Raw genomic sequence first — 15,118 nt, 5'->3', positions numbered from 1 at the left:
GGGCTCACTGTCTCATCCCTTAACTCAGAGTGAAGCCTACCCCTCATATCTCAGGAGCAGCTGCTGCCTGGAAATGAAACCTGCTACGTCCCTTTATTCACGGTGGAGGCCCCCCTTACCTAATCTGTTTGGGCCCAGAGCTGGTGGGGCACTACACTGTTGTACTTCCTGTGCCCCCCTGACGGCGGCCCTGGTTGGCCTTTCAGTACAATCTGTATTCACCCTATGACATTTCTCGTATGAGCAGGGCCCCTCTCCCCTCATGTCTCCATACCTGTTCTTCTGCTCCGTCTTTACCCCATATGTCTGCTCAGAGTTTCTGAAGTATTGGTACTTTGTGTTTATTGTTCTGTACTATGTCACCCTCTATGGTCTACTGTTTGTACTGTGTACGGCGCTGCGGAAACCTTGTGGCGCCTAACAAATAAATGATATTAATAATGTGTCTGTTCACAAAACGAGCGAATGTATGTATGTACTTCAACCAGTCAAGGATTATTCATACTCTCGGCCATCTCTCTCTCTCTTTTATTCATTCCACCTTCTTCTCTTCCTACCCCTTAGTTTCTCCCAATAACAGTCTCAATGTCATTACCAGTTAAACTGAAGTTGAACTTTTTCACAATGCATGTGCGTTTTATATCTGAGCTTATACTGAAATGTGCCGTTAAACGCACAATAAGCACTGTACTGAACCTAAAAGAATTGGCACAGGCTGTGTTTGCAGAAACATTGTGCATTGCTCCAGTAAGTGCCTGTGTTTATGATCCCGTAGGGAATGTACTGTGCTATTTCAGACGTGGCAGCCCTAGTGTACAAGACCTTTTTATATCAGTTTCTTATTGTTCATTATCCGCATTGATATCTGACCCCAGGAATACAAGGTGAATCCTTTAACTTAACTTGTCCTTTTATTAAGGTAGTTGTTGGAGAGCTCAATGTGAACACCAAGGGGGAGATTGTGCGGAGTTCAGTGTGTCTGCGGAGACACATGGGCGTGACGTTCAGACAGAAATCTCTGCTCATTGTTCATCAAGCCCCATAGAGGTGCACAGAAAAATGTCCCGGGGTACCTCTCCCCCAAAGTATCATAGTCTCTTGGAATTGGATCTCTTGCTTTTTTTTATCACACAAAACTCCGATTGTAATGGCAAGATGAAAATGGCTTTTCAAAGTTTGTCTTATCGCACTGTAAATGTGTTTGGAGGTCTTTATGGCTTTCTGTTACAGCTTTACGTCAGACAGCACTGCAGTGCACAGATGCTCGCTCCACACCTGGGTACTCCTGCATTTCCCGGGTGATGACAGTACTCAGCCAGCACAATTACTGCAATTAACAAGGGACACATAAAGTCCTATCAATTCTGTTTTGTAGCGCTCACTAAACCGGGCACTGTGTCTTTTTACCAAATGAGTCCTATGAAATCATTTTAAAGGAAAAAAAAAAAAAAAAAATAAGATTTACAAAATATGCAGCCATTAGTAGTTTAAAGGACCAGTGAATCGTGAAGGGATAGCCCAGGGGCCTCCATTCCCTTAACCCAGCACTGGTCACCGCTGGCATGTTGGACTCATTGTGGATGAATGTCAGAATATACGCACACATCTATCTTGTTTAATTATTTTAAATCAGCAGTTTTGCTCAGTGTAGACCAGAACTTTTGGCTTGGGATTTACAAGACACGGTGAGCAGCCCTTGTGGGTTGGCCGCATTGCTCTGCAGACTACTCTGTTGTCTTTATACAGGTATTTAGAAATTAGAATACTTAATGACACTGCCCCTAGTGGTGGCACATTGTGTGTGTGCACTCGAGAGTACACACCTGGAAGTCTTTTTCTTAACTATTTGTCAGTCGTCCAATCAGAAAGAAGCGACACAAGGGTATATCTGGCGCCAGGAGTCCTGTGCTAACTTGCTGGATTGGGAGTAGAGCAGATGTTAATGTTGAACTTCTATAGCTTGGCAAAAGATTTACATAATTTAGCTGCTTTCTGCCTCCTTTTACATTTTTATGACAACACAAGTGTTCTGAATCTGCTCTACCTAAGAAAAAATGCAAAAGCTGTTTTTACAGCTACCAAAAGCTATGGGAAATTATGTGTGAATCAAGGGCAGTGACAGCCGCTTTGCCGCCGCTGGATTAATGTCACTTGATGGAGCGGAAAGACTAAAAACGTGCTTAACCACTTACAACAAGACATGCACAAACATAATAGAGGTTAAGCAAGCAAATCAATGCTCGCCGATTCCTCCTTGTTAAAGTGACAGAGGCGTCTCGTCAGCTCCCCTGTGAGACTTTTTTTTTTTTTTGCTTTTATTGTTTCTTGTTATGCTCAGTGTGTCCTGATGTTGGATGCCTATGCCATATTCTCCAGGAATTACAAATAGAGAAGTAGTAGAACACGAGGACATGCACTGAAACGGAGGGAAATAGGTTCGCAGGAAATTTGAGAGAAAAAATACTTCATAGAAAGGGTAGTGGGTAAGTGGAATAGCCTCCCATCAGAGGTGGTGGAGGCTACTAGAGTAGAACAATTTAAAAATGCTTGAGATATAGACATAAGGCTAAGGATCAAATAGGGTTGGAGGTTACCACAGGTTAAAAAATGAGCTGACTAGATGGGCCGAGCGGTTCTTATCTGCCGTCAAATTCACTGTTTCTAGGTTACCCTGTCCTTGTGTTTCCACTTTGCATTTGTTTACATATGATGGAAGTGCCATTGTCAGTACTTTGTACTTTATAAGTCCACATCAGTGAGTTTCCTGTAACAGTCCATTCCCAGCAAAAGGGTTATCTGGTTTCATCCACTATGGAGCGGACTGTTTTTATACAGATTGCAACAGCAGTGCGTTTGAATGACTACTGAAATTAAAATACTTGTTGCCTTCTTTCGAAGAGCTGCAAGCGTTGACGAGCATTTATGTAAACGTTTCAGGGTGTAAGTCGGCACTGAAGATATCTGAGATTAAGCTGTAATGGCATTGGTTTTGAATCCACTTGCCTAACGCCAGTTACACATTTGGGATGCGGTGTGCAGCTACACATTTGGTCGATTTTGGGGGGGGTGGGGGGTATTTACTGGCATTGTTTAAAAGAACTGCAGGCAGAAGTGGGTATGAGGTCATTGGAACCGTATGTTCCCATCCCCATACCCCGTTTAAATGCTTTTAATGGTATTTAAAATGTAAGCTTTTACTAGTGGTGGTTTGTTTTCTTTAACAGCAGTGCATTAGCGACCTTCTAATTTATAAACGTGTAAGGGGGGTTGTTTGTACAGCTGCACTTCCACTTTGGAAAACATTTTTACTAACTGTGCCCTAGCTGTTTTGAAGTTTGTTTTTTAGGGGGGTTTTTTGTTTGTATTTTTTGTGGTTTTTTTTTTTTTTTTTTTTTTTCTTTTCTGTCATCCGGACCAAAAACTGTGGGCAGTGAAAGGGAGAGCCAATCACAAGCTTTAATCAAAATCTGCAGTTTGTGATAGGTCCTTCTGCTCCCACATTCTCTTTGATGCAATTTATATATGATGCGCTTAATTGCTTTGCTGGTGTTCCCCCAGAGCGCTGTGAAAATACCAGTGATTAATGTTTCATCCTCCCCTGTTTATTGCCCCCTTATGTTCCCTTTCCAGCTACCTGAAGCCAGGAACTGGGCCAGTCAATTTTAAAACAGGTTTGGGAAAAAGTCGCTTGAGCTCCTAGGATTTAGGGTGCTGGGGACCAGCTACAAGCCGCGGTCTCTAGCAGTCTGCTGTCGACACTTAAAAAAACAGTGTACACCAATGGGTGGCATTTGCACAAAAATTACCATACCCATTTCTTCACGAGACCCCCTGGTGTTAACTAAGTTCTCAAGTGCTGGAAGGGGGATGTAGCTCAATGCTGGTTGCTTTTGGTAACTGAAGCTGCCAAATGTGTTGTGTTTTTTTTTTTGGGCTTTAGGTATCCTGTCACTCTTACTGTTGTGATAATATAAGTGTCATGTGCTGCAGGTTCTTTTAGTTCCCCAACACACTGGCTCTCCTGAAACTTCCCATCTCTAGTTAATGGGAGTTTATGAGCAACATGCATACATTCAACACCTCAGCTTGAAGTGACCAATTACCATCCTTCTGGCTTCTTATTTGAAATCATTAAGACATTTTAATGATATTGTCAAATGACTCCTTCAGATTGGTATGTTAGGGCCACCCGAGAAATATAATGTTCAGAAATATTTATGCTGCCATCACAATTTCGTGCACAATTGCTGGCTTGAAACTTGTCCAGATCTGCTTTAAAATTGTGTGCAATGAAATGTAAAGCAATTGCTGCGGACGATTACATGTAGTATTATGTTCTGCTCCCCTTGCTTAGTGTCTGGGGGGGGAAAGTTTTGTAATAACTGAAGGTTTTCCTAGTCAGCATGAAATAAAAACCTAACTAAGGCAAAGAACATCATGCTAAAATGATGCAATATGATAATGATACCATACAATGTTCTGGGGAGTTCTGCTGGAAGAACAAGATTTAAGTATAATTTTACACAACCATCAGTAGTTGTGTATTTTTTTTATTTTATTTTTTTTAAACATTTATTTACATACATCATGTTCTTTAGCGTTTTACAATATTTCTTTATGATCATTGCACTTTGAAAGACATGGGACCTGATTCATTAAGGATCTTAAATTAAGAAATATCTTATTTCAGTCTCCTGGACAAAACCATGTTACAATGCAAGGGGTGCAAATTAGTATTCTGTTTTGCACATAAGTTAAATACTGACTGTTTTCTCATGTAGCACACAAATACTTGATAGCAACTTTAAATTTCAGTGTACAAATAAGCTCTCAAGTATTTGTGTGCTACATGAAAAAACAGGCAGTATTTAACTTATGTGCAAAACAGAATACTAATTTGCACCCCTTGTAACATGGTTTTGTCCAGGTGACTTAAATAAGGTATTTCTTAACTTAAGATCTTTAATGAATCAGGCCCATGGGTTTCATCTCATTTATACAATAAATAGTGAAGCTGAAACTATTCCAGTAATAAGCAGTCTGGCTTTGTGTGTTGTTGTGTAATAGAATGTGGAGGATGGAGGCAGTGAAGCTGTCCGCTGATCTGCAGCATTTGTCCACTGTCCCCATAAGGATAACTCAAGCCTCCAGTAGAATATCTTAGCAATATGCTGTGAGCTGGAGATGCACATTCATGCCTCAGGCTTATATCTACACATAGAAGAGAAACTGCTTTTATTCCCCTTCTCTTTCCAATTTAGCACATAGGTTTGTATCCCAGCTGACTGATGTAGTCAGGAATCTGCCAGCTGCTTGTCTATTTAAAGGTACAATTCCACTGTGTTTAGCAGGTTCATGTCAGGGTGTAACACTTTCCTCTTAATTCATACCTCAGAGCCCAGACCCTCTCCCCCCCCCCCCCCCCCTTCTTTTGGATGCACCGTTTGAGGATTAAAAGGGTCTTCCATTTTCGGATGCCTTAAATTTAATTAATTTACGATACTATACAGCCAGAAAAGAGAAACTTTCACCAAAGTGCCTTTAGTACGAACTGTTTCTAATTAGCAATAAAAAAAAAAAATGTACTTGGGCTTTAATTTTGTTACACAGTAGTAGTTATTCTAGATGTGTGAGTGACCTCCTTTTACTTTATATTCCTTCTTGTCAGACGTTTCATGTCCAGAGTCCCTGTCAAGAATTTTAGCTCCTTTGCGAAATCTGCTAATAAGCATGAAATTAAATCAATCCTGCATCATATCTCTGTCCCGCAGTCCTACCTGCTTTTTTGAACAATCCGGTTGTTCAGAGAGGAGTCTTTAAAGTGAGAGTATTTGAAAATCTTAAGTCCCAAACGTCAAGCTTTTTAATTTGCAAACTGATTCGCAGCAATAACTTTCACTGGTTTTTTTGGGGGGGTTTTTTTTGTACATGTACCTCTAATCTTCTGGAAGAATAATATCCTTTTCACAACTTAGCTTCTAGTGAAGCCTTACGTTAAGATTCCTTGAGTACATCCCTCCCCCATATATAACGGTTAAATGTGCGTGGTCTGTATTATGGTAAGTATGGCTCCTACAGACTTTCCGCTCATTTAAGAAGTTGCGGTACTTGCATTATATGTTTCATCATGTGATAAATAAAACTGCAAGATCTTTTAGTAATCAGATATAATGGTAAGGAGTTGAAATTGTTATGTCGAACTCCCACACCGATATCGGCAGCAATATTGGTGAACTGGCAACTCCTTTCCAAATTAAGCAAAATGCCCAAGAATGATCTGATGATTACCGACAATGCCAGTAAATGCGATCAGTAGATGACCGCTATCTACCAATGCTTATACGCTTCTTCTAAAAAAAAAGTATGGGTGAATTAACCACTTGCTGTAAAAATTATTTTGATTATTGTGCTGGTATTACACGTATGTGGGACCAGGACGGATCACGTTCACAGCGTGCTTTATGACTTGGGTGGTGCTGTTTGGATTATGACCGTGACAGTAAATGCATAGCAAACACGTTAACAGCTGTCCCCCCATGAGATCTTGCTCCAAATGCCGACCATCCACATCTGTCCAGAGGTAATCTGTGACCTGGCTTCGTTATTTGAGTATTGATTATTTGGGAGGCCTTTGTCTATACACCAGTAAGTCTGTTTTAAGGACACTGCCGGGAAACCTTTTATTGGTTAACATGGAAATAATACATCATTCTATAGCTTTTATAACATACAGAATGTGCATCTCCTGTGACGTTCATTCATTTGGTATTATGGTTTAGTCTGTTGTATTCTTTACGTTCTTTCTTTAGTTATTAATTGACTAATTTCAAGGTCAGTAGTACAGTGTTAATTGCTTTATAAATCGCCCGCAAGACTTTGTGTTGATAGATCCACACTCGGCTGTGTCCCCTGCACATGTATGTGTGCCAGATTGTGTCTGCTCTTGTTCCGTGGCTTCAGTCTGCCTTGTCATGGCAACATAGATTTGTGTGTGGGCACATCAGTGTATAAGAGAGTAGCCATCTGTCCTGCCACCTCTTATTTAGTTTAAAATACCCGTAGCACAGCAGAGCAACGTACACCATTCCTGCCATGATTTATTTTTTATGCAGTGCTAGTGTAGAGGTTACTGGAATAAGCCTTTTTTTTTTTTTTTGCCAGTGTCAAAACCATAAATAAAGTGTCTAATGGACAGACAAAAACTTATCTTTTCATCAAAGCCTACAGTCCTCTTCCTAACTCATCTCCTATGCACCCACTCTGAAACCCGTGTTTGTAACGGCCTCTCCCCTTTAGATTGTAAGCCCCTACGACCAGGGCCCTCTATCCTTTTATTTTCATGCTTACCCACAATTCTGTCCACCTGAGCACCCATGCGTCTACCTGGTCGCTCTCTCTCCCCCTACTTCATCTCGTGCTCTCTATGTTGCTCCTGCGCACAGTCTTGTCTCACGTTGGTTTGCTTCCAGCTTGTCCCTGTCTCCTCTGTACTGTATAACTTGTTCTTGTAAGGCCAGAGCTGTCTAATAGAAGACTTGGGGAGGGTGGTTATGGAGAAATAAATAACAGGCATCTAATCCTAAAACTTGATCAATCTAATCTTGAGTGACAAATCGCACAGGAGCTTTAACTCGGTCAGGTCAGGTCTATGCACTGATATGCAGTTTATGCTGGACTGTCCTGGTTGCTGATAATAAATTCTAAAGTGTTAGAACAGCATTGAGACAAGAACTACCTCACTGCAGCTATGACCTACTACATGTTTTGCAGGTATATTTGCTTTTTGCCTCTATGTTCCTGTGTCTCTGTTTGAATAGTTCTTGCACAAGAGCTAGTTTTGCATATTTGTTATATTAGTGAGCAGGGTGGGGGGGATGATTTTGTTTAGCTTACTAATGAAAACTAATATCTTCATGCTGTTTTGTGTGTTTTTTGGTTTTCTTTTAGGGATTGCAAGGTCAGATCTTCTGCACACTAGATCTTTAAGAGGACACAAGGATTGTTTTGAGAAGTATCACCAAATTGCAAACCAGGACTGTTCTCGGTCTAAGCTCCCCAAGAGTCCCTATGAGGAGGTCAAAACTGTATTAAGTAAAAAAATAAGCTGGATTGTACAATACGCACAAAATAAAGATTTGTATTCGGATTCCGAGCGTTCTAAACCTTCTCAGCACAAGCTTTATAAATTCAGGCATCTAAATGACAGAAGTCTGTTCCCCCAGCATGATTCACAAGTTCCCAAGTACTCGGAAAAGTGGCAGAACGCTGGAGCCTGCGGCATATCCCGCTGCGGGCAGGAAATTTTGGAACATGACCGTGCCAGAGGATTCAGCGTGGGTGTGCTACAGAACTCCAACACAGCATTTTGCCACAGTCATTTGTGGCCTAATGGATGCAAAGAACACAAGGCTGATCACTCCAACCTACAGTCTGGACCTAGTGTACAGAGGAATCCTCAGCATTACAGCAAGGAGGAAGGTATGTCGTTGCTACCTCAGCCATCAAGCAGTAGACTATGGAACCGCTGTGTTTGGTAGGTTCTTGTTGATAAACAGCCAGGAAGTCTGAAAGTAAACTTGGTGCATTGGATGGATGTCTGCTCAGCTGATTGGAGGAGTCACGGCAGCTATCCAGTCAGTTGAAAACCTTTCTATGCTCCCAAGTTTTCTATAAATCCATGCTTATATCCTTATCAGTAAGCAAAAATCTACATAATTATTAATAGGATACACTTTTAGTGCTCCCTAGTTTTGCAAACCTAACTAGCCATTGACATCTGTAATTAGGCTTTTTAATTCCCTTTTTGTGTTCGTGTTTTACATGTATTGTAAAGTGTACAGCCCTATTTAAGTGTCAGTAATGGGTCTCTCTAGCTGTGCGGCCTTCTTCTATAGCTCTTCCCTAATATATGTGGATAATTCGGCACAAACGCCGCACAAAGGACACCACAAGGTCACATCTGTTGTGATGTCTTGCAGCCCTCACTAACCGCCTTAGGATGTTTGCTTCACCAAAATGCCCCTTTTGATTGACAGTAAGACAAATAGACAGTGACTGAGTCTGTATACAGAAGATGTGCTTTAAAGTTAAGCCTCTAAAAAATAGTAAATTACTCTGTGTGTGTGTGTGTGTGTGTGTGTGTGTGTATATGGATAGAGAGATAGAGATAGAGATAGAGATATACATAGACACACACTCTCTATGGGTACTTCAGGTGCCATTGAACAATGCAGAGCTAACTATTCGTCACCAGCTCTGTTTGCAATAGTTGGTGTCCATTCTGACTGCAGACCCTTGCTGTTGTAATAACTCCAATTCCTCTTATCGCTCTCATCCTGATTGCATTTTAGGGGGGATATCAGTTATCTGTGATGTTCCACCGTACATCATGGCTGCACACTTTTTCCGGTACTGTGGTACCTTAATGTTGTGGATTTCTCCGAACACCCCTATGGGAAGGGGGGGGCGAAAAGAAAACCGCGGTGTTACATCGCCGCAGAGTGCCTCCGCAACTTTTCCGGTGGCACTCCACGACTACCTGAATATGCGGCTCAGGGAGCTGCGAGCTGAAATTCAGCGAGTAATTACCGTATTAACGGTAATAGTTTTAGAGTGCGAGTTTTTCGGCCGTCAAGCCGAACAATTGAATACCCCCCTATGAGTCTAAACTTATTTCTTTAATCCTGCAGCTCTAACGGTACCTTACGGTTTCTCTACTGTGTCACCTGTCCAATTGGAGGAATAACCTTCTGCCAGCCATTGTTGTAATGATATATTGTGTGGCTTAGACATTGTGCAGAGCCCCCACGGGTCACTAACAATGTGATCCTCTTTGGTGGGAAGACCCATAATACTACATACTTTGTGTAGTATGACATTTTGTCATTGATAATGTTTGATAAAGAGCTGCTGTTTTGGTAAGAAGAAATTTTTTTTTTTTAATAGCATGGTCAAAGTTACCTTACCTAGTTCAGCCCACACAAAGGTTGCTCCCACTCTGTGCAGTTCATTTATACTTTTAGTCTGAAAAATAAACCTACAGAGTCATTGGCTTCATTTAAATGCCATGTGTACTGTCACAATGAGCAAACATTATTGGTGTGCATCACTGTGAGTGCACCCCTGCATGTCCCCCAGTTATTTGCATTTTGTTGGATGCTTTGAATTACTGTGTCAACAGTAACTTATTTTTTTTGCATGTTTTTCCCCTGCTTGCAGTGAGCTCAATGAGTAGAGAAGAACTGGGATGTTTAAATGAACGTCTCCAAAGACAAATCCAAGGTAAGTCTCAATATCTAATGCCTGGTGTATTCTCTGGAGATCCGTAGTGTTCAGCTTCATGTACATTGTCTGTCATGTACATTGTCTGTCTGGGTGTTAACACATCCAGTGCAAAATAATTTATATAGTGGATAGAGAGGCATATGTAGTGTTTTGGGTTTTTTTGTTTTTGTTTTGTTTTGTTTTTTTAAATCCCCCATGTAAAAAGCGCGTACGTTGCCATCTTTAAGTAGGAAAGACAAAATTTCTCAGCCACTAGAAATTGCTGAGAATATAATGACAAATATTCTTGTGCACCACCAGATGCCGTTGTAATGGGACAGTGCCAATCCCATAATATTATTTACTAAACTAAACCAAACAGGGCAAACAGGCGATTCCTAAAAGTATCCGTGATATCAAATATCTAGAAATTATTTCATCTATACTGAGTCGAGGTTCACCAGAAAAAAATTCTATGATCTCAAATATTTGTGTAATCACTAAAATTCATAAATCAACCTAGAATCAAACAAAAATAGTAATACAAAAAAAAACTATTAATAGAAGACCAACAGCAGGTTTAGTGAATAGTTTAACTCATAAAAATAATAAATTAACTAAAATTCTAGCTATTAAATGCACGATAACCTGTGAGTTATAGGTAGGTCTACCATAGACTCAGTAACATAAGACCCATTTCATTCTGTCCAACCATAAAATGCAGCATTTAGTATATAAAAAAAATCCCCTCTAATAGAGAAGAGTATAGAAAAAGAAAATGTGTTTGGATACGGACTTCTACAGGGATCCGGGCTACAAACAGTTTTCCAATAGTAAGAGGTAAATGAACACAGCCAATTACTTTACTTAGTACATCAACTCTTGTGAAACAAGTATATTGCTTGGTGTGAGATAAAGTTCCCTGATTTAGCGAGCCTAGGAGTCGTCTGTCAAATACAGAATATACAGGAGAACGCAAATCTTTCTCATTCAAATCTTTCTCATTCATTGCCTTAACGTTGCACCTGGTAAAGGAACAAGTATAGAGTCACAATAGTCAGAACTGACTATGACACAATAGTTTTAACTATTGTGACTCTATACTTGTTCTGTGAGTGAGAAAGATTTGTGTTCTCTATATTTTGTATTTGAGGACTGCCCTGCTAAAATCCAAGGATTTTCTCACACCAAGCAATATATTTGTTTGTGAGTTTACGGTAGATGTACCTATAACACACAGGTTATCGTGCAGTTAATAACTAGAATTTTAGTTAATGCGTATTATTTTTGAGTTAGATTAAATAACTGTTCACTAACTTGCTTTTGGTCTTCTATTTTTTTATTTTTTTTTATATTATAGCTATTATTTTTGTTTGATTCTATATTGATTTATGAATTTTAGTGATTACAGAGATATTTGAGATCTTTGTGTAGCAGACTTTTATTTATTTCTCCTGAAATATTGCTTTAAGAAATGACTTGGCATTAAATCAATATGTCAACAAGTGCTGCACAACACTACAATGGCTTGTGCAGTAATCTGAGTTGCTGGATAAGTATAGGTTACAGTAAAGCTCATCAGTGCTTGACGGTATTTCAGCTTTATTTTTAGACTCCACTCTACAAACTAGAATAGCTTTATCGGCATTAAGTGGAATATTTTACTGAGCGGAACCATTTCACAAAGCGGCGCGCTATTCACAAAAAAAAATGCTTCAAAGCCGGTGCTCCCAATGTAACCATTTAATTGACTTTAAATCCTTTTTGTTGAGGTGCCAAAGAAGTTTATATATCGGTAGTTAGAGAAGAAATGTTGGAGCGTCTCGAAATTTTTCTTTGATGGCAAAAGATTTGTTAATTCTCATTCCTGTCCTTTGTCTGCCGTAGATGTTTTTGAAGATCTCAGTTGCGTCTTGCAGGAGAAGGACACGCTCTCCTCGGAGCTCCACGTACGGCACGTCGCCATAGAACAGCTACTTAAAAACTACTCGAAGCTTCCATGTGTCCAGATGGGTCGGGCTAGGTTGAAAGGGAATGTGACCATCAATAACTAGGGGGAGTGGACGTCTACAGCCTCCAGCAAAAGTCCATACACATGCCTTGCTAAACCAACCCTGACATTTACTTTTCATTATACTGCAGAGTAAAATCTATACAGTGATTAAACTGGGAGCTGTTTACTTATTTGCTTTTGCAATGGAAATTGTTTGGTAGATTTCCCCGTTCTTACTGGACCTGATTCCGGAGATGGCTGGAGACGAGAGTTCCGTGCACTGTAGGCGGAACACCTAAAACACAACACAGAAGTTGTCGTCCTCCGGTCATGTGGGATGTTCGTTCTCATCTCCTTTCCAGCAAGATGTTGACACAAGTTATCTTGTAAGGCCACTTTTTAAGTAGGATCCTGGTCTTATCAAATACTGTACAGTGGGGCAATAAAACCACCTTTGGTCCTTGAGAAAATGTAAATTGACCTTTTACATTTTGAGACTGGTCAGTATTATGACAAATCATGCAGCATTGGTGCCTATTTAGCAAAGATTTTGGACTGAATTTGTCACACGCTCCAACATCTTTGATTTTTGTTGGTTGTTTAGTTATTTTAAGTTATCTCTTGTTCTTCCAAAAAAATCAGCCGCGGTCTATTAACTTTTAAAACAAAAACGTGACATTGATCGGCTGAACTGTTTTTTGTTTGTTTGTTTTTGTTGGTTTCAAAGGTGTTTTGTTTTTCTTTAGAAAAAAAAAAAAAGATATGGTCAAATAAGAGAAATGTTACTATTGCTTGAAATGCTTAAAATTGTATTGCTAGAAACTTTTTCATGTTTACAAGTTGAGACTATACGATCTACTGTTTTTTTACATAGATAAATATTTTTGGATACTTTTTAATTCTATATAAAAACTTTGCTTCACTGATGTTTACTGTTTCGCACATTTATTATGATGTCTGACCAAGGATATTGTTAGCAATTTTTTTTTCCACACATCTTGTCTCTGGTTTTGTGTGTTCCATTTTTTTTAATAGGAACATTTCATCTTTTTGGTTTTGAATGCACTAGTGAAACAGAAGTGATTTTGGAAAAATGTAGCGTTAAGGTCTTAATCTATTTTTTTTCTGTTAAGTGGATAAATAATTCATCTGAGTGGAAAATTCACATGCAGATTGGATGTACAAGAGCAAGTGGTCCCGATGTCCTATTTGTACCAGTATGTACGTACAATTGCAGGTCAATGTTTCTGGGTCGTTCTACAATTAATGAAAGAGACGCACAGGGATAATATATTATGTATTGGTGCTGTAAAAATAAATTGTGATGAGATCATCATGATATTTTCTAAGTATATGTTGCTATGCAATACCTGCAAGTTCAAAGCAAAGGCTGCCAGATATGGTATGAACGCGAAAATTATTTTTTTGGTCTTTTAAATCTTCCATTTTGCATTGTGTGATAGTGGTGTAATCATGTTCTAGCAATGTTACAATTCATGAAATTACGCTAGAACCAGCCAAAGGGTAGAAATGTGATTTTTATGGCATGGTGTTATAATATAATGTGTAAAATGTATTAAAGTTGCTGAGCTCCTTCAATCACAATGCACATTTCACTGAATCTCTAAGTGAACAGACACTAACAACCTAAACTTGGTGCGGTTCGAACTTGAACATGATGCGTTTCTGCACAATTACTATTTATATCGCTAAATTTAACAGATTGAGAAATTAAACTGAATTTGGAATGTGCAGGACTTGCTTTAGTTTATTTTTCCCATCCTTCCTTGCAGAACTCTTCTAGCTCAGAAATATTCTTAGGTTGTCTTGTATGCTGTTTATGTTTTAAGATTCACTCACGGATTCTTAATACTGTTCCAGTCTAGGGGCTGTGGCGGCCATTCTACAACTTTAGGGGGTATATTTACTAAACTGGGTTGGAAAAAGTGGAGATGTTGCCTATAGCAACCGATCAGATTCTAGTTGTCATTTATTTAGTACATTCTACAAAATGACAGCTAGAATCTGATTGGTTGCTATAGGCAACATCTACACTTTTTCAAACCCGCAGTTTGATAAATTTGTACCCTAGTGGCTCAGAATCATTCTTAATGTCTGATATGGTCTTCACCTAACTGTGATTAAGGCCTAATGAGTCATTCAAGTAATTTTAGTTTTTTTTCTAGGCTTTTTCTAAAAAAAACAACTAATTACTCAAGTGGCATGTGGCTTTAGAGATTCAGTGAAACATAGAATTTGACCAGCGGTTACCAGATTTCTACATGCAAATGCAAAAAAAAACAACTATATGATGTTAAAGAAATCAGCATTTTCTATGCATAAAACATACAAAATGCTATGGCAATAAGCGGTACCATATATATATATATATATATATATATATATATATATATATATATATATATTATTTTTTTTAATATCAAGAGAAACTGAACAAAACTAATTTGCTTTTGTAATAAAAGGACATTGGTTTCACTTTTATATGAACACAAAATAACTGCTTTAATTTATCTTGTCTGTTACATAACTGAGCTGATAATGGAAAGTTTAACAGATCTTGTAGTTACAGGAAATTTCTAAAGCGTACGACAAGTTCTATCTGAACCATAACTAATTTATTTAAAGAAAGTTATTTAAAGCTGCAGTATCACCTATTGGTAAATTTTAATAATATGCTTCCTTCCCCACCTTGGAGACCCTGGTCTTAGTGGCTCGTCTAATGAACCACGGCTGTGTGACCCCTCCCCCCCCCCCCCTCCCTGTTTCCCTGTGGAAGTTTGGGCGTAAGCAGGAGGACCAATCAGAAGCTGCAGCCATTTAAAAGAGGCAAACATAAATGTT

The 15,118-nt window shown here is 39.2% G+C and overlaps 1 protein-coding gene across 3 annotated transcripts in view; it reads left to right on the top strand.

Moving 5' to 3' along the window:
* Positions 1-14,545, top strand: part of C2H21orf91 (chromosome 2 C21orf91 homolog) — a 28,299-nt gene extending 13,754 nt beyond the window's left edge. For 2 of the 3 annotated variants that reach the window (XM_075197110.1, XM_075197111.1), the window contains exons 3-5: positions 7,948-8,478; positions 10,219-10,281; positions 12,151-14,545. In XM_075197110.1, the coding sequence (XP_075053211.1) occupies positions 7,948-8,478; positions 10,219-10,281; positions 12,151-12,317 (761 nt within the window). In that variant the 3' untranslated portion in view covers positions 12,318-14,545. Of the gene's footprint in view, positions 1-7,947; positions 8,534-10,218; positions 10,282-12,150 lie in introns of all 3 variants that reach the window. The other variant, XM_075197112.1, reaches the window with a different exon arrangement.
* The last annotated feature ends 573 nt before the right edge of the window (positions 14,546-15,118 follow it).

Source organism: Mixophyes fleayi, chromosome 2 (genome assembly GCF_038048845.1).
Source record: "Mixophyes fleayi isolate aMixFle1 chromosome 2, aMixFle1.hap1, whole genome shotgun sequence".
Lineage (NCBI taxonomy): Eukaryota > Metazoa > Chordata > Amphibia > Anura > Limnodynastidae > Mixophyes > Mixophyes fleayi.
The sequence above is the reverse complement of the archived record's forward strand: the minus strand, read 5'-3'. Positions and strand labels throughout refer to the sequence as shown.